The sequence below is a fragment of the Xiphophorus hellerii genome, chromosome 22 (assembly GCF_003331165.1).
Source record: "Xiphophorus hellerii strain 12219 chromosome 22, Xiphophorus_hellerii-4.1, whole genome shotgun sequence".
Lineage (NCBI taxonomy): Eukaryota > Metazoa > Chordata > Actinopteri > Cyprinodontiformes > Poeciliidae > Xiphophorus > Xiphophorus hellerii.
This window is the reverse complement of record NC_045693.1, coordinates 1,496,270-1,512,127: the sequence shown is the minus strand read 5'-3', so window position 1 is coordinate 1,512,127 and position 15,858 is coordinate 1,496,270. Positions and strand designations below refer to the sequence as shown.

General features: G+C 44.3%; 1 protein-coding gene across 3 annotated transcripts in view; it reads right to left on the bottom strand.

Annotated features, from left to right (window-relative positions):
- Positions 1-15,858, bottom strand: part of LOC116712619 (spectrin beta chain, non-erythrocytic 1-like) — a 78,214-nt gene that overhangs the window by 28,156 nt on the left and 34,200 nt on the right. For all 3 annotated transcript variants that reach the window (XM_032552422.1, XM_032552423.1, XM_032552421.1), the window contains 7 exons: positions 5,578-5,729; positions 3,569-3,742; positions 2,242-2,333; positions 1,814-1,894; positions 1,275-1,390; positions 1,013-1,125; positions 596-783 (listed from right to left, as the gene is read on the bottom strand). In XM_032552422.1, the coding sequence (XP_032408313.1) occupies positions 596-783; positions 1,013-1,125; positions 1,275-1,390; positions 1,814-1,894; positions 2,242-2,333; positions 3,569-3,742; positions 5,578-5,729 (916 nt within the window). The remainder of the gene's footprint in view (positions 1-595; positions 784-1,012; positions 1,126-1,274; positions 1,391-1,813; positions 1,895-2,241; positions 2,334-3,568; positions 3,743-5,577; positions 5,730-15,858) is intronic.

Below are 15,858 nucleotides of genomic sequence, written 5' to 3'. Positions count from 1 at the left end.
AGACCTGATTCTGAGTTAAACATGTTTAAAGTTGACAGGAAAGTTTAAAACATCTGTTATTAACAAATCCTAAACACCAACTATAAAGTTATTAAAAACAACAAGTATATAAACCAATAACACTTAGCCTGGCAGAGTGCTTTTAAAGTCTGGTGACCCGCCAGGCTGATAATACAGAGTGAATATTATACTGATGGTATATAAATTATACAACATATTATAAACAAATGATTCCCACTGTCCTGATTTTGCAGAATATTACACATGAATATTTAATATGTTTATATAACAAAATAATATGATTTATTTGGGAAAATGTATTGATTATGTAATGATATATTAGCAATATTTGGTAGAATATATTTAAAACGTAAGGAAATGTATATATGTTGTAGCACATAAATTATATAACACCCGTTATGGTTTTTATTGAAATACATTTTTAATATTTATCAATACATAAACATATTGGAAAGCATCAGCAGTAAATGTGTGGGATCAGATGGTTTGATGTGTGTTGTGATATTTTCCGTTAAGCTGCTGTATGTTTGGGTGTTAGCTGCTGCTGCCGGCGGCGGCGGCGGGTTGCACTGACTTGGGCGGTTTCTCCACGGTGCGGTACGTGTTGAAGGCCTGCAGCTGCTGCTGGACGCCCACCAGCGAGTTGGCGAACTTCCTGTTGTTGAGGATGATGATGGTCTGTTCGATCCACTCCAGCAGGTCCGACGCCAGAGACTCGTACTTCTCGATCATCTTCTCCGTCTCGATGGCGTTGTCCAGAACCTGCGAGGCGAGGCGAAGGGAAAAACGCTCCGTCAGCGAGAGGCGATGAAGAGAGAGCAAAAATCAACGATTCTGTTTTACTTTAACAAAAATCTGGATGTTTTCCTACTAAAAATAACTTTACTTGCTAAACTTTAATAAATCATTTGCAGGCAGCAGCTAAAGCAGGGGTGTCCAAAGTGTGGCCCGGGGGCCATTTGTGGCCCTCAAAGTGATTCTGTTTGGTCACCTTGCCGATCCTCTTGCCCTCCACCTTCAGCGCCTTCATCTTGGAGAAGTAGTGGTAATAGGTGACGACGTAGGTGATGATGGATTTTTCATCAGGATGTTCAACGCTGATGTCTGCAGAGGAGAGCAACGCCGTTAACTCACTGTGTGTGTTAATGTGTGTGTGTTAGTGTGTGTGTGTTAGTGTGTGTGGGGGTGTTAGTGTGTGTGTGTTAGTGTGTGTGTGTTGGTGTGTGTGGGGGTGTTAATGTGTGTGTGTTGACCTTCCGGGTCCAGTAGCTTGGTGAGCCCCAGGTGTTGCTCTGCCAGGTTGAAGGCGTTCTGCAGGTTGTAGTGAGCGTTGGACTTCTTCAGCTTATCAAAGTCGATCAGATCAGGTCTGAAAACGACAAGAAAACCCTTCAAAATAAAACACCGCCCTTCAAAATAAACAATGTGTGATCTTTAACAGGCCTGATGGAAACACTGGAGGTCAAAGGTTAATAGTAGTGGATGTAATCTTGTTAATATTTAACAACAAACAAACAGAAGAGTTATGAAGTTTAATACTGCGGTCTTCAACATGGGGGTCGTGGCCCCGACTAGGGCCAGCAGGTTTCCTCTTAATTAGACACTTTGTGTGTATTTTTTTAAAACACAAAGTTGTGTCTTCAAACAAACATCAACGTGAATCCATCGTGTGACAAACTGATAAAATGAGGCAGAAAAACATTTAGAGAGCAAAAATCTGTTTATGGTAAAAATTCAACATTTTATGTTTGTTTCTGACATCATTAAATATTATAAACTAAAGTTGTGGTACCTGTGTTTGTGGATGAGGGCGTTGAAGGCCATCCCGTCTCTCCAGCTGGTGGTGAAGTTGTGGATGTTGACGTTTGGATACCTGAGCAGGAAGTCAGAAGATCAGCGATGAATGTTTCACATGAACAGAGACTGATTCTGGAAACATTAAAACAACAATAACAATAACGACAATAATAAAATAACAATAATAAACTTTAAAATGACAGTCTGATTAAAAAGTCTGATTCATGTTTCATTTTCATCCATTTCTGAACAACAATAGAAAAATGTCCAATCAGCCTGAATCTGAGTCGTTTCTGTTCTCTATGAACTAAACAGACACAGCAGAGAAAATATTTTTTATTCTTTAGTTAAAACTATTTTATGCTAGCCTGTAAGCCCTGAGTAGGTTTCAGGGTCAGAGGTCATCAGGTGTTGTGTACCGACCCTGCAGTCTTCATCTGGCACCAGAGCAGCAGAGCGTCTTTAGCCGACTTCTTCTCCTTGTTGTCCTCCGTCTCCACACTGATGTCCTGGATCTGAGACACACACAAGGTCAGAGGTCAAAACTGGGTCAACAGAACCGAACAGAACCAAAGTGGACCGAGCAGAACAGAAACCTCAACATTTTCTCCAATCCTTGTTCCAAATGTCTCATTTCCACTTAAATCCTTAAATCTAAAGACGGAAAAGGAGCTAAAATCAGAGCTGCAGTTTTTCTATAAAACACTCCACTGCTGAAGGAAAGCCTGGTGATGCGGCTGGTTACATTGGAGCATCCAACACAACACAGCCAGGTTCAATACACGCGTCTCATTCCTCCATATTATATTTAATTTATGCATTAATATGACTGAACTTGTTCTTTGGGTTCAGTGGAAATTTCATTCCAGCAGGTGCTTTAGACGTTTATTTAGAGAGACGGATCTGTTATTGGTTCCATTGATTATCTAAAACCTTCCTGATCAATCAGGTTTCCTGAAGGTCTGACTGGATTCTCCTTTAGAGTCTGAAAATGACCGAAACTGAGACAAAAATCAAAGAAGCTGACCTCTGACCTGTTAGCTACAGTAACGGGAACAGCAGTTAGCTGGTAGCTACAGTAACGGGAACAGCAGTTAGCTGTTAGCTACAGTAAAGGGAACATCAGTTAGCTGGTAGCTACAGTAACGGGAACAGCAGTTAGCTGTTAGCTACAGTAACGGGAACAGCAGTTAGCTGGTAGCTACAGTAACGGGAACAGCAGTTAGCTGTTAGCTACAGTAACGGGAACAGCAGTTAGCTGTTAGCTACAGTAAAGGGAACATCAGTTAGCTGGTAGCTACAGTAACGGGAACAGCAGTTAGCTGTTAGCTACAGTAACGGGAACAGCAGTTAGCTGGTAGCTACAGTAACGGGAACAGCAGTTAGCTGTTAGCTACAGTAACGGGAACAGCAGTTAGCTGCTAAATCTATAAAATGACCAAACATTCTGACAGGCAGATTTCTGGTTTTTAGCTAATTTATTAACAATAATCTCGTTATAATCTGAGGTAACTCTCTGTGAGGTTCTAGCAGGAACTGTCTGACCTTCATAGATGGACGTCCCTCAGCCGGACCACCAGAAAACGCGGAGCGGTTTGTCCGGCCGGCTCCGTTTCAGCCTGATTCTTCTGGCAGGATGGATTTAATCCTCACAGCTTATCAAAGATAAATCCTGTCCGCCCATTTCAGCTGTGATGACGTCATAAACACCAGCAGCGGCGGCGGCGGTTCTGACCCGTTTTAAGCTCACCTGGAAGCGCAGGATGATGGTCCAGATGAGGCCCAGCGTGAGGCGGTGGTTTCCGTCCACGATGTCGTGGGAGCCCATGTTCTCCAGGTGAACCCGCTGCTCCTTCAGGAACTGCAGGGCCTTGTCCACGTTCTCCAGGCAGTGGATCCGCATGCGGCCCTTGGTGGGTTTGGGCTGGATGCAAACAAACCCACAGAGCAGAACCGGTTACATTACACACCCTGAAACCTCTGGGCTTCCTCATGTGGAAACGTCAGAGGAGCAGCAGCTGCAGACACAGCTGGCCGGCTTCACTGCTGACATGTTGATCTGAGAACAGAAACGGTTCCTGAATCAGCCTGGAGCTGCTGCCGTTAGCCAAGCAACACCTGCTACATCGAGGCTAGCAGCAGCCTCCACTGGTCTGTGTTCGGTTTCCATGGTAACCAGGCAACGCTAGCTAAAAAGGTAGCTCTGCTAATGCTAAAGCACTTGTCATAAACTAAAGCTAGTTTATGAATAGCTAAAGTGTTAACAGCGTAGTATTTAGTGGAAGCTAATGCTAATGCGCTAACAGGAGGCTCTGAAAACAGTAAATAAAAGTTAATGTTTGCATGTATTTGTTTAATGAACAGCTAGCTGTTTGTTCAGGGTTGTATGGTTTTTAATGCGTAGCTGGTTGTTGCTAAGCGCTGCATAAATAAACCAATAAACCTTTAAAGTATTTAACAAATATAAAAAATGTAAAAATATAACATCTTAAAATATGAACAACCTCACATTTCTCAGAGAAACATCCAAATGTTTATTATTTAAATGATTAATTTTTCTCATTGATGGGATTTCTGCTGCTCCACCACATGGTGGCGCTGTCGCCTTCATGCATGTTAATGACATTTAGATTCCTCTTCGCCTTCATCATGCGAGCAGAGGAGCCTCCCAGTATGTGAACTGGTGGAAGTCCAGTTTCCCCAGCAGGCTGGCTGTCAGACTCTTCCTCCTCATCCTCCTCTTCCTCCAGCGGCGTTTCCTGCGGCTCTTTCACGGCGCTGACAGCCTCCATGCTGCTGCAGCCGCTTCACACAGCTTCCCTTTATTCGCCGTCCGTTTCGCCTCCACTGGGATCCATGAGGCTCTGCAGGCTGAGGGACCGGAGCCCTGCTGGTTCCTCTGTGTGTGTGTGTGTGTGTGTGTGTGTGTGTGTGTGTGTGTGTGTGTGTGTGTGTGTGATGGGAAAACAGCAGGCGTGAAGTAGGCTTGTATTCCCGTTTCCATGGTAACAGAACAACAATCCATTTCTCAGGGCAGAAATGTGATAGAATGCGTTTCCACGGAGGCCCTGAAGCCACACACTGATATGAAAAGTGCTGAGTCACTGGTTGCTATGGCGATTCCCTCCCTCATTTCAGGAACAGATGGGAGGGTGAGCCCACAGCATCACTACTCACCAGACAGGAATTCAAACCTCAAACAAACAGCGACAGAATCAGTGGAACAACTGGGATCCAACAGATCCTGATCCAGATCAGGATCTGGATCCAGTCTGTGCAGAACTAATCCAGTCTGTGTTCAACACCCTGATGATTAAAAACTGTAAACTGGATAGTCTAGTTTCTCTTTAAGATATATAATCTGATCCATCCCTCACTCACTCACTCTGGGCGAGAGGCGGGGTCACCTGGACAGGTCACCAGTCTGTCGCTGTTAATCCAGTCGCTCTGATTCGTTCTGTTCGTTAGTAAGGAGTGTGTTACTTTACAGGCTGTTGCTAGGTAACCAAGAACTGAGTTTATAAATGCCGCCATCCTAGCTTAGCGATAGCCTTTCCTCTGCCTACATCTCCCAGAATGCTGTGCGGTTCTGGATCAGTTCAGTGAGTTATTGAATATCCTATCAGATTTATCACCTACTGATATTGATCATGTGTCTGTCATTATATATATTATCAATTTATTGAGTTCTGTGTATTTGTTGGTCCGGATGAACGGAACCAGTAACTGTGATGGTTTGTGTTAATGGTCCAAACCCACCAGCCTCTCTCCAGACAGAACCTCCAGCAGCTTGATGAGCATCCGGCCGTCCCTCAGGTCCATGTACAGGTCCGTGATCCGACACGACACCCTGGACAGGTGGGAGTTCACCCACTTAGTGAAGGTCTTCTTCTGCACCGCTTCACGCTCATCTGGACAGAGAGAGGTCAGAACCAAACGGGTCAGAACCAAACGGGTCAGATCCTAATGGGTCAGAATCAGAGGTTAGAACCTAACGGGTTAGAACCAAACGGGTCAGATCCTAATGGGTCAGAATCAGAGGTTAGAACCTAACGGGTTAGAACCAAACGGGTCAGATCCTAATGGGTCAGAATCAGAGGTTAGAACCTAACGGGTTAGAACCAAACGGGTCAGAACCAAACGGGTCAGAACTTAATGGATCAGAACCAGATGGTTCAGATGGGAGCGTCAGAGCGGATGTTGTTTATGTGTGCAGACTCGCTGCATCCCCACATTGTTCCTGTATGTTTGGCTTCCTGAGAATAAATCTAAACTGGAAACATCCTCAGAAGAAGAGCAGCCTGATAGTTTACACCTGCTGCTGCGTTTACTCCTCAAAAGCTGCTGCTTATCGTCCCCATCTCACACACACACACACACGCACACACACACACACACACACACACACACACGTCGGATCTAATCTCATCCGGCAGCAGGCGGCTGTTTATGCGAGAGGATGCTGGATCCCAGCTCAGACTTCCTTCTGGCTTTTCTGGGATTCTCTCTCACATTTATTTATTTCAGGACTCAGATGGAGCAGCAGCTCCTCTCTCAACCTCTCAAGGAAACTAAAACCTTGATGTTCCTGAAGTGATGATGTGTGGGAGCAGGGTGTAGCAGCCTCCACCCGGCTGCACCTCACTGCTTCCTGAAACGCCAGCAGCTGCTCCGCCGGCTTGTTGGGTTAGACTCCGACACGCCGGCCTGAAAATCTCCTTCAGGAGACGAGGAACCAGACAAAACGCCACCAGAGACTGGAGATGGAAAGGAGGAGATTTGTCATCCATCAGGCTGCAAGCTGAACTTTGACCTCATATCTGCTGAAACCTGGTTTCACTTTTAGAGAGAGCAAAGTACTGAGATAGATGAGCAATTCAACTCCAGATAAACAATATTCACAAGAACAAATGTGATAAGAAACTTTACACACTGATGTTCTGATAAGAGTCTGATGTTTACACAGGAAGCATGTTCATAAAGACGCATTTAGTACATGGAAGCTAGTTAGCTTAGCAACTAAACATAACGACTGTGGAAAATTCATTCATCCTCAGAAACAAACAGTCAATATATTCTACACTCATATGCTAAAAACAATCTGAGCTGATATTAGTAACATAAGATAAATTATTATAAAATAATTTCCCTCAGATAGAAAACCTCATTCAGTCTAAACTAAATTATTACGACTTAATATCAGCTAGACTTAGCTAATTTAAGCTAAGCTAACATAAAAAAACTATGCTAACACAAAACAAAGTTAATTTACAAAACTGAGCCAATGTAGCCTGTTTGGATAAATGAGCTACGATAACTTCAGTAAAGCTAAGCTAAACCAAGCTAAGAGACACAAAGAGAGGCTAAGCTAATATTAGCTAAGCTAGCGGTATGTTTGTGGGTCTTTCTGTTCAGACCAGTTGGTAGTATAAATAGTTCATCCTGGAGTGTGAAACGTTTTTATCTGTGAAATCTGAATTTAACTCAGTGAATCAATGAAGAGTTATGGAAATTATTCCCACATGACATCAGAATAATTCAATTTCTGGGTAACTGTGTTCAATTTATCATGTTATTACTCGTGTACTGACTGTTAACCAACTCTGGTGTCCCAGGCGGTTTTCTCCCAGAATGCCCTGCGTTTGACCTGCAGGAGAGGCTGGAGCGAGACGTGCTCACAGCTGATAAGAACATCTGATTCCTCCACAAACACTCATTCACGGCCGCAGTGAGTTACTGTGCAACGCAACAATGGCTGCAGTGTCGAGCCGATGGAGGTTCTGGTACCGACCCGGAGCTGCTGGGAGGAAATAGACCAGACGCCGCGGGGTCTGTGATTGGCTAGATATGAACAGGAAGCAGAACCATGGAGGCTTTAGCAGCTCGACCCACAGAAACAGAACCGGTTCTGGCTCAGAGAGAAAAGGGTCTAATCAAAGGAAAACAGAGTTCAGGCCCAAAGCAAACCGCTTAGCATGTAGCATGTAGCTTCTGGCTGCTTAAATATGCAGAAAAACACTCAGCCTGGCAGAAACAGACAGTTTCCTCCTGAATCCAAAGACATGAGCTTCCTGTGCAGCACAAACCGGGTGATAAACGATTCTCGTTTCTTCAAAACGACGAGGAAAAAACATCATGAGTTCAGGAAACAAAGTTCGCCTCCAGCACAGAGACATCCACAGCGACCTGGAAGTTTATCTTGTGTTGTGATTCGGATCAAAATGATTCAGAAAACATTAATGTTGGTCTTGAAAACCATTCCTATCTGAAATAATCCTGATTATTATCAGTGAACTGCACACAGATTATTCATTTAACCATATTTTCAAGTTCCACGCCGGCTAAATAAAAGTACTCATCCTGATGCTCACATTAACGGACATTTACTGCGACAACAATAAATCAAATTCGAATGAGAATTTTTCATGGTAAATTATAAAATACACAATAAATACCAACTGCTAAAGAGATGCAGAAATAACTAAAATATAGTTGAGGATTGGTCAGAGTTATTAAACAACCATCATCTGAGAGGAAGAAAAGACTGAAAGAAAACCTAAAAGATCATTTAGTGAGACATCAGCTCCATGTTTACCAGCGAAACATTTTGACACATTATGAGAGAAACGGTCTGGAAGCTGCAGCCGTTAGAAAACCAGAGAAAATAACTGGAGAAAAAACTTCAGCTGGTGGTCCAGATCGACCCGCTGCTTCAGAACCAGGCGGTCAATCAGTTCACTTCCAACACTTTTAACCTTCAACAGATTCAGATACTTTCTGCTAATGGTTTTTAATAACTTCATGATACAGAAATTATTATTAAACTTCTGCAGTCAGCAGAAACAGTCAGTTCTGACTGAATCAGTCAGCCAATAATATTTACTGATGACACAAACAGCCATAAACTCCCTGTGGAAACAGTTATTAGTTATTAACAAACTGTTTATAGATGAAAATATTTCTATAAACTATTTATTGGCCGTCTATAAGGGAGCCTGATTTAAAGTGATACAGTTATAGTTAAATAAAACTCATGAAATCATGAAAACATTTTAGTTAAGTGGAATAAATAAAAACCATAATTAATGGGGAAAAAGCAGAACTGTATTATGTTTTCATAAAACTGAAACAAATTAATTTATAGATATAATATCCTTTCTTTTTAAATCAATTTATTTGCCTTTTGAACTGATGTGAAACTAATGTTTTTCTCCACACCAGCAGTTTACATCAGCTGCTCCTGGCGGCTACGCTACGCTAGCCCACAAAATGGCCGACAGCTGGAGTCAGGTGGTTATTCAATAATAACTGGATACATCTTATGAAAATTGTATTTTCTTTATTACCTAATCTATGTATTAATAATCACAATACTTTGGTTAATTTAGTATGAAAAACTAAAACTAGAACCAATAGTTAATATTTCACTAATAGTAACTAATAAAAACTAGCAAACTAAAACCCAGAATGGTCAGAACCCTGGGTCAGCACCAGAACCATGAACCCAAACCGAGCAGCCAACTGGGTTGACCTTCCAGGGAACAGTGGGGCCCATCAGTGGAGCCCATCAGTGGAGTGGATTCCTCCTCGGCAACAGAGAGGAAAACACATTTATTAGATGTTATCTGCAGCTCAACCCTCAGCTTATCTGTATCTTCATGCTCCAGCTCCGTTTCTGCACAGATGATTCTGTTCCCACTGTGCGTGTGGGCGTGTGTGTGTATGTGTATGTGTGTGTGTGTGTGTGTGTGCGTGTTTCCCCTTCCTGTGCTGAGAAAGAAACAGATGCCTGTCCCAGCAGGAAACCATGTTTACATTCACTCAGAAATACAGAAAGCTGCTCAGATCCGCCATGTTTGGAGACGTTTTCCTGAGGAGACGAGGTTAGAGTTATCGTATCGTATCGTATCATATCCTATCCTATCGTATCATATCCTATCGTATCGTATCGTTACAATATTCTCATCACAATAAGAATTTTGGTTCATCATTGGCTCAGTAAATTTGAATTTATAATGTTCAATAAAAGACAGAAGTCATTTTCATTTTGGGTCATATCAGGATCACAAACGTCCTTAAAGGGCCAGCTCTGATAAAACCCATAAATTGTAAAGGCGACCTTTGACCTTTTATCCACAGATTTCTCTCCAAGCTAATTTTTATTTTTACGCAGCAAAACCTTAAAAGGCTGTTGCACAAGTTACTCAACACGTTGCTAGGCAACCACAAAGAACTCAACACGTTGCTAGGCAACCAAAGAGTGAGTGAGCTGATGCTACACAGCTGGCTAAGCTAGCAGTGAGAGGTTGAGCGGATAAAGCCTTTCCTCTGCCTATATCTCCCAGAATGCTGTGCAGTTCTGGGTCAGAGTTCAGTGAGTTATTGAACATATTATCTATTGATACTGATCAGGTGTCGTGTGTGATATATATAGTTATTGATTTATTGCCCAGCCCTGTTTGATAAAGTAAAATCAAACAGCTGTAAAACAGAAAGTTTTATTTTCTTCAGGCCTTCAGTTTGACACGTTTCCAGTAAATAAAGAAATCTGTTTCATATGAGGAATGGCTTTAAGGTCAGTGTTTATGGTGCTGTGATTGCTGCATGCAGTCACAGTAATAAAAACTTGTATATCTTAATTTAATCGTTATCAGAATATTTCCACACAGGGTGATAAAACTGTCAGTCGTATCAGGATGATTCAAGGTTCGACTGCAGCAGAACCCGAACCCAGCAGGTCCAGCTTCCTGTTCTGGAGTTCTGCTGAGTCCAATGGAGGGATCGATCAGCAACACACACACACACACCCACACACACACACACACACACACACAGAGCTGACCTTAACCTGAGCCGGGCAGCAGATGGGCGGGGCCCAGCAAGGACAACGGAGCCGGATCATGTGAGGAACGCCGGCGCTCCGGTCACGGAGTGAAAGTTTCTCCCATAAATCAGTCAGCAACAATCCCAGGAATCAGGACGGAGACATGAGGAATTCATACCACAGATTACACAGTTACCCTCTGACACGACCGGAACCGGGCCCGACCGGGTCAGAACCGAGGCCGAACCTCAGCTGACCACAGCCGCCCGACAGGAAGCAGCAGAACAGGATGGACAGGAGGACCGCTGGAAATTAAACAATACAGAACCAGTCTCCAGTAACAATTTCTGGAAACCAACAGAACCAGAACCCATCCATCAGGGTTCTGAACAGAACCTCAGGTAGAGGTCAGCCAATCAGATCGCTCCATCTATCAACGAGCTGATGCAGATTCAGCCTGACAGACGAAGTTCAGGGCAGAAAAACTCGCCTGGCAGCAGCAGGAGGCTCAGCGTTCACCGAGACCCAGCATGAAAGATGACTCTACGACTGGGTGTGTGTGTGAGAGTAGGGGTGTGTGTGTGTGTGTGTGTGTGTGTGTGTGTGTGTGTGTGTGTGTGTGTGTGTGTGTGTGTGTTTTGGGGGATTTCCTGGAGTAAAGGTTGTGGTTCTACTTTTTCTGCATCAGTAACAGTGAAGCTGCAGTTTGGGTCGACATGTGGAGGCAAGAAAACGAGCTGGAACTGATCCGACTGGGAGAAACAAACTGGACTGGAACTGGTATACAACTGGACTAGACGGGATTAAACCTGAACTGGACCCGGACTCTGTTCTGGTCTTCTTTAATATGAATATAAGATAAATGCTCAGCAGGCCTTTCCTGCTCCTTCTCAACTGATGAATGTCTATAAACCTGCAGACTTCACTGCTGCTGCCTGACTGACTTTAACGATTCATTAAAATGTTTAACACAACAAGCGACTAGAGAAACTAGAAAAAGAAGAAAAATAATTGTGAGAAATTGTTTGTAAATATGACATTATTTGGTTATTCAGGCTGCCATAAGAGAAAAAAATGTAATTAGTTTTTTTAATGTCATATTTTCACCATGTTGATAATGAATTTTATTTAAAAAGGGACAACTCAAACATAAATGTCGCAATTTATTCACTACCAGATTACAGCGAATGCTAATTCACATCTGCAGTATAAATGAATGAATGTTCAGTTATAATTATTAGTTTAGAACTAAATATTTAGCTTGATAGGTAGTTTGATCCTAAATATTTAGTTTACAAACTAAATATGCCGTTTGTATTTAAAGATGGTTAGCTAGCTGAATATGTTGTTAGCAAGCTAAATGTTTAGCTTGGAGCTAAATGCTTAGCTTGGAGCTAAATGCTTAGCTTGGGGTTAAATGCTTAGCTTGGAGCTAAATGCTTAGCTTGGAGCTAAATGCTTAGCTTGGGGTTAAATGCTTAGCTTGGAGCTAAATGCTTAGCTTGGGGCTAAATGCTTAGCTTGGGGTTAAATGCTTAGCTTGGGGTTAAATGCTTAGCTTGGAGCTAAATGCTTAGCTTGGAGCTAAATGCTTAGCTTGGGGTTAAATGCTTAGCTTGGAGCTAAATGCTTAGCTTGGGGCTAAATGCTTAGCTTGGGGTTAAATGCTTAGCTTGGAGCTAAATGCTTAGCTTGGGGTTAAATGCTTAGCTTGGGGCTAAATGCTTAGCTTGGGGCTAAATGCTTAGCTTGGGGTTAAATGCTTAGCTTGGGGTTAAATGCTTAGCTTGCTAGCAACATATTTTATATATTTAGCTAACACATTTTTTGTTATTACAAGCTAAATAACCCAAATTATTCTTGTTAATTTTCAACTGTGTACCTTCATTGACCCATATCCCATAAAGATAAACAGGTAAAGACCATGAATGAATGAATGAATGAATGAATGAATGAATGAAGTAGTTCCAGCTGAGATGCTGTTAAATTCAGTATAATGTCGTTACTGTCTGGTTTTCAGGTCATGATGCTCCATGTTTAGCAGATTTATCGTAACGCCGTCGTGTAAAGGTTCAGATTTTTCTGGATGGGAACCAGAAACGGTTGCAGCATGATGAAGGTGAGGAGGAGGAGGAGGAGGAGGAACATCTGGTTCCACTGAGGCAGAGAGACAGAGCGGCCTGTGTCTGAGCAGATCACATGACGTTAGCCTGACGGTCATGTGACCCAATCAAAACATTCAGCATTCCTGTTGTCCCGCTGAGGCAGCGGGAAGTCTGCACTGGGAAACAGAACCTGGATGATCAGGGAGGAGAGGTCCATCAGAACCTCAGTCAGAACCAGAGTTCTGATTCTACACGTCCAGGAGTCAGAGACAACCAGCCAATCACAGCCCTCCACACTGAGCCTGCCAGCCAATCAGAGGGCCTGTAGCAGCAGCAGAGTCTGGGTGAATGGGCCGAGCCTCTGGTCTGTTCACATGCTGGGCCCACATGGACCAGAACCAGCTGTCAGTAACCGGGCCGTGGAGCGGGCTTAGAAATCAGAACCGGGTCAGGAGAGGAGACTGGACCTCGACTCAGCAGCTGTGGTTCTCTTAGCTGTTGGAACCGGTTCTGGCTGGGTTTAAAGGGCCAGTGTCGTGTTTTCCAGGCACATAGAGCCGTTTTATAAATGAATCAAGTGAATCTCTTGACTTCATTTATTATAAAAATGCCATAAATATCAATTATAACTTTTTAATTATAACTTTGTAATTTAGCACCTAGAAATTGGGCCTCTGTCTCTTTAAGAACGTCTTATCATGGCTCCTCTATTAACCCTTTAATGTTTCCACCAGCAGCAGCTCCTATAATTAGCTCTGCAGTTCCAGCAAATGTTTGCTAATTGCTGCTGGCTCGTCTGAAGGAGCTGCACCTCGAAGGCGGAGCTAGGTCCATCCAGGCGTTTTTTACAGCGGAATGGTTGCCATGGAGACTAAAAAGCTTCCCAAACATTCATGGACGAATCAAAGCAACACTCCGGGACTGTTTGAGAAAAACGATGGAAAGATCCCAAAGGTTTTATACAACACTGGCCCTTTAAAGGCACAGGGGTCAAAGTTCATCCAGAACAACCAGAACATCATCAGGCTGGACAGGTGGATCCAGTTCTGATAGGACCTGAGCCCATCCCACGCAGTTAGCTTCGCTCCCACGAAGATGATCTCACCTGGTCCAATAAAGCAGAGCCACACAGGCGGACTTTGGACCCGGATAAGAACCGGGCCAGAGCGGTCCAAAGTCTTGAGGTCCAGTTTTATGGAGAGTTCAGGATAACAGAGTTCTGGAGAAATTAAACGACAACCCCTCACTTTCCTCCTCGAAGCAGCAAAACCGGGTCTGTTGGACTGCTCTGGTTCTGGTTCTGGAGCGGGTCATTACAGATAACAGAGCACATTCCTTCAGAACCACACATCGGACCGACACACCTCCACTGGAACAACACACACCCTGTTTACCCAGGGAGGGCCAGGAGGTGATGGACCGGGTCACTGCAGTCAGAACAGAACCAGATTAACAAAACCAGGCTGACATCAGAGAACTTAAACTTGTTTCCAGTAACAGGAACCAGAGGTTTTTCCCAGTAAACCCAGTAGAAATGTGCTGTGGCATATTTGTTCAGAGGAGGTCTCACTCTGATCTTTATTTCCTGCTTCAGGAGGTTTTCAGGTGAACCAATGCAAAGTTCCAAGCCTGAACCAGAAAGACCAAACCCAACCATCTGCATCAGCTGAGGAAGAGGAGGAACTGCTGCAGTCATGAGGAAAACGAATCCAACTGGGTCAGAACCGGTTCTGGAACCAGCAGCAGATTATCTTCAGCTCTCAGTTCATCATGGAACTGGACTCATCTGAGCTCAGTGCCATCAAAGAGGCTTTTCATGCAGCAAATCACTCACACACATCCACACACCCCCACGCACACACACACTCACCCCCCCCCCCCCCCCACACACACACACCCACGCACACACACCCCACACACACCGCATTTCCTACTCAAACTTAAACATCTTCTCAGCCAACATTAAGCCGATTCTGCAGCTTTGGAACCGGTACCGCTCCGGTACCACCTTCATCACCTCATCATCCTCAGGAATCACTCCTGGGATCAGATGGGACAGATTCCCAGAGGTTCTGGACGGTTCTGGATGGAGCGACTGCCTCAACGACCCACTGAGGTTCAGACAGGAAGCTGCTTCCCGTCCCGTCGGAACCAGAACCCAGACAGCAGAGCAGCAGTGGTACCACTGGGTGGTTACAGTGAGCTTCGGGTCCATTCAGGTCCGGTTCTGTTCTCTCTGCTGCCGTTAATATTTCAGCAGAGAATCCGACTCCAGAAACCCGGCCGGGCTTTGTGTGAACCCGATCGGGACGCTGCGGCTTTTAATCCCACTAAGAGGACGGGTGGAGGGACGGGGACCGGAGGGGACGGGGGGGGGGGGGAGACGGGGACAGTGAGGGGACGGCGGGTGTGTGTGTGTGTGTGTGTGGGGGGGGGCAGACGGTCTGCGGAGCCTCATGAAACATTGACGAAGACGACGAGACGCTGAAGCTCTCAGAGGAACAAAGACCAGGAGGGAGGGGCTGATCTGGTACCCCCCCCCCCCCTCCCTATGGGTTGGGGAAACACACAGGAGGCTGCTGATTGGCTGGATCAGGACAGAGCAGCAGGAGGAAGAGGAGGAGCAGAGTGAGGAAGATGATGTTTTAACCCTTCAGTTTGAATCAAACAAAAACAAACTAGAACTTCAAAATAAAAGCCACCCTTTTATTTTAAACGTTTATAATCGTCCTTATTCATGTGATCATCAATAATTCATGTTTATTGTCTGCAGGAGCAGGTTTAATATTTTATGTCTTTTATTCTCTGCTCTGTTGTTGAGCAGCGCCGTGTCAAACTTCTGCTTTTAAACGTCTTTAGGAATAAATCCATGTGGAACCTGCAGTGGGGGTTTCTGGGTAACGTAGTCCCTATGGAGTGTGACTGACTCATTAACCTGCTCAGTTCTCTACTGGTTTCTGTTGAATCAGAGGAAATTCTGCCGTCCTGGTCGGTTCTGACCGGCTGAGCAGAACCAGAACCGTCTCCCCCGGGTCGGGTCAGCAGCTCAGCCAATCACAGCCCTGCCTCTCTCACCACTTTATGTCTGACGGTCGATCGATGCTCTTCATT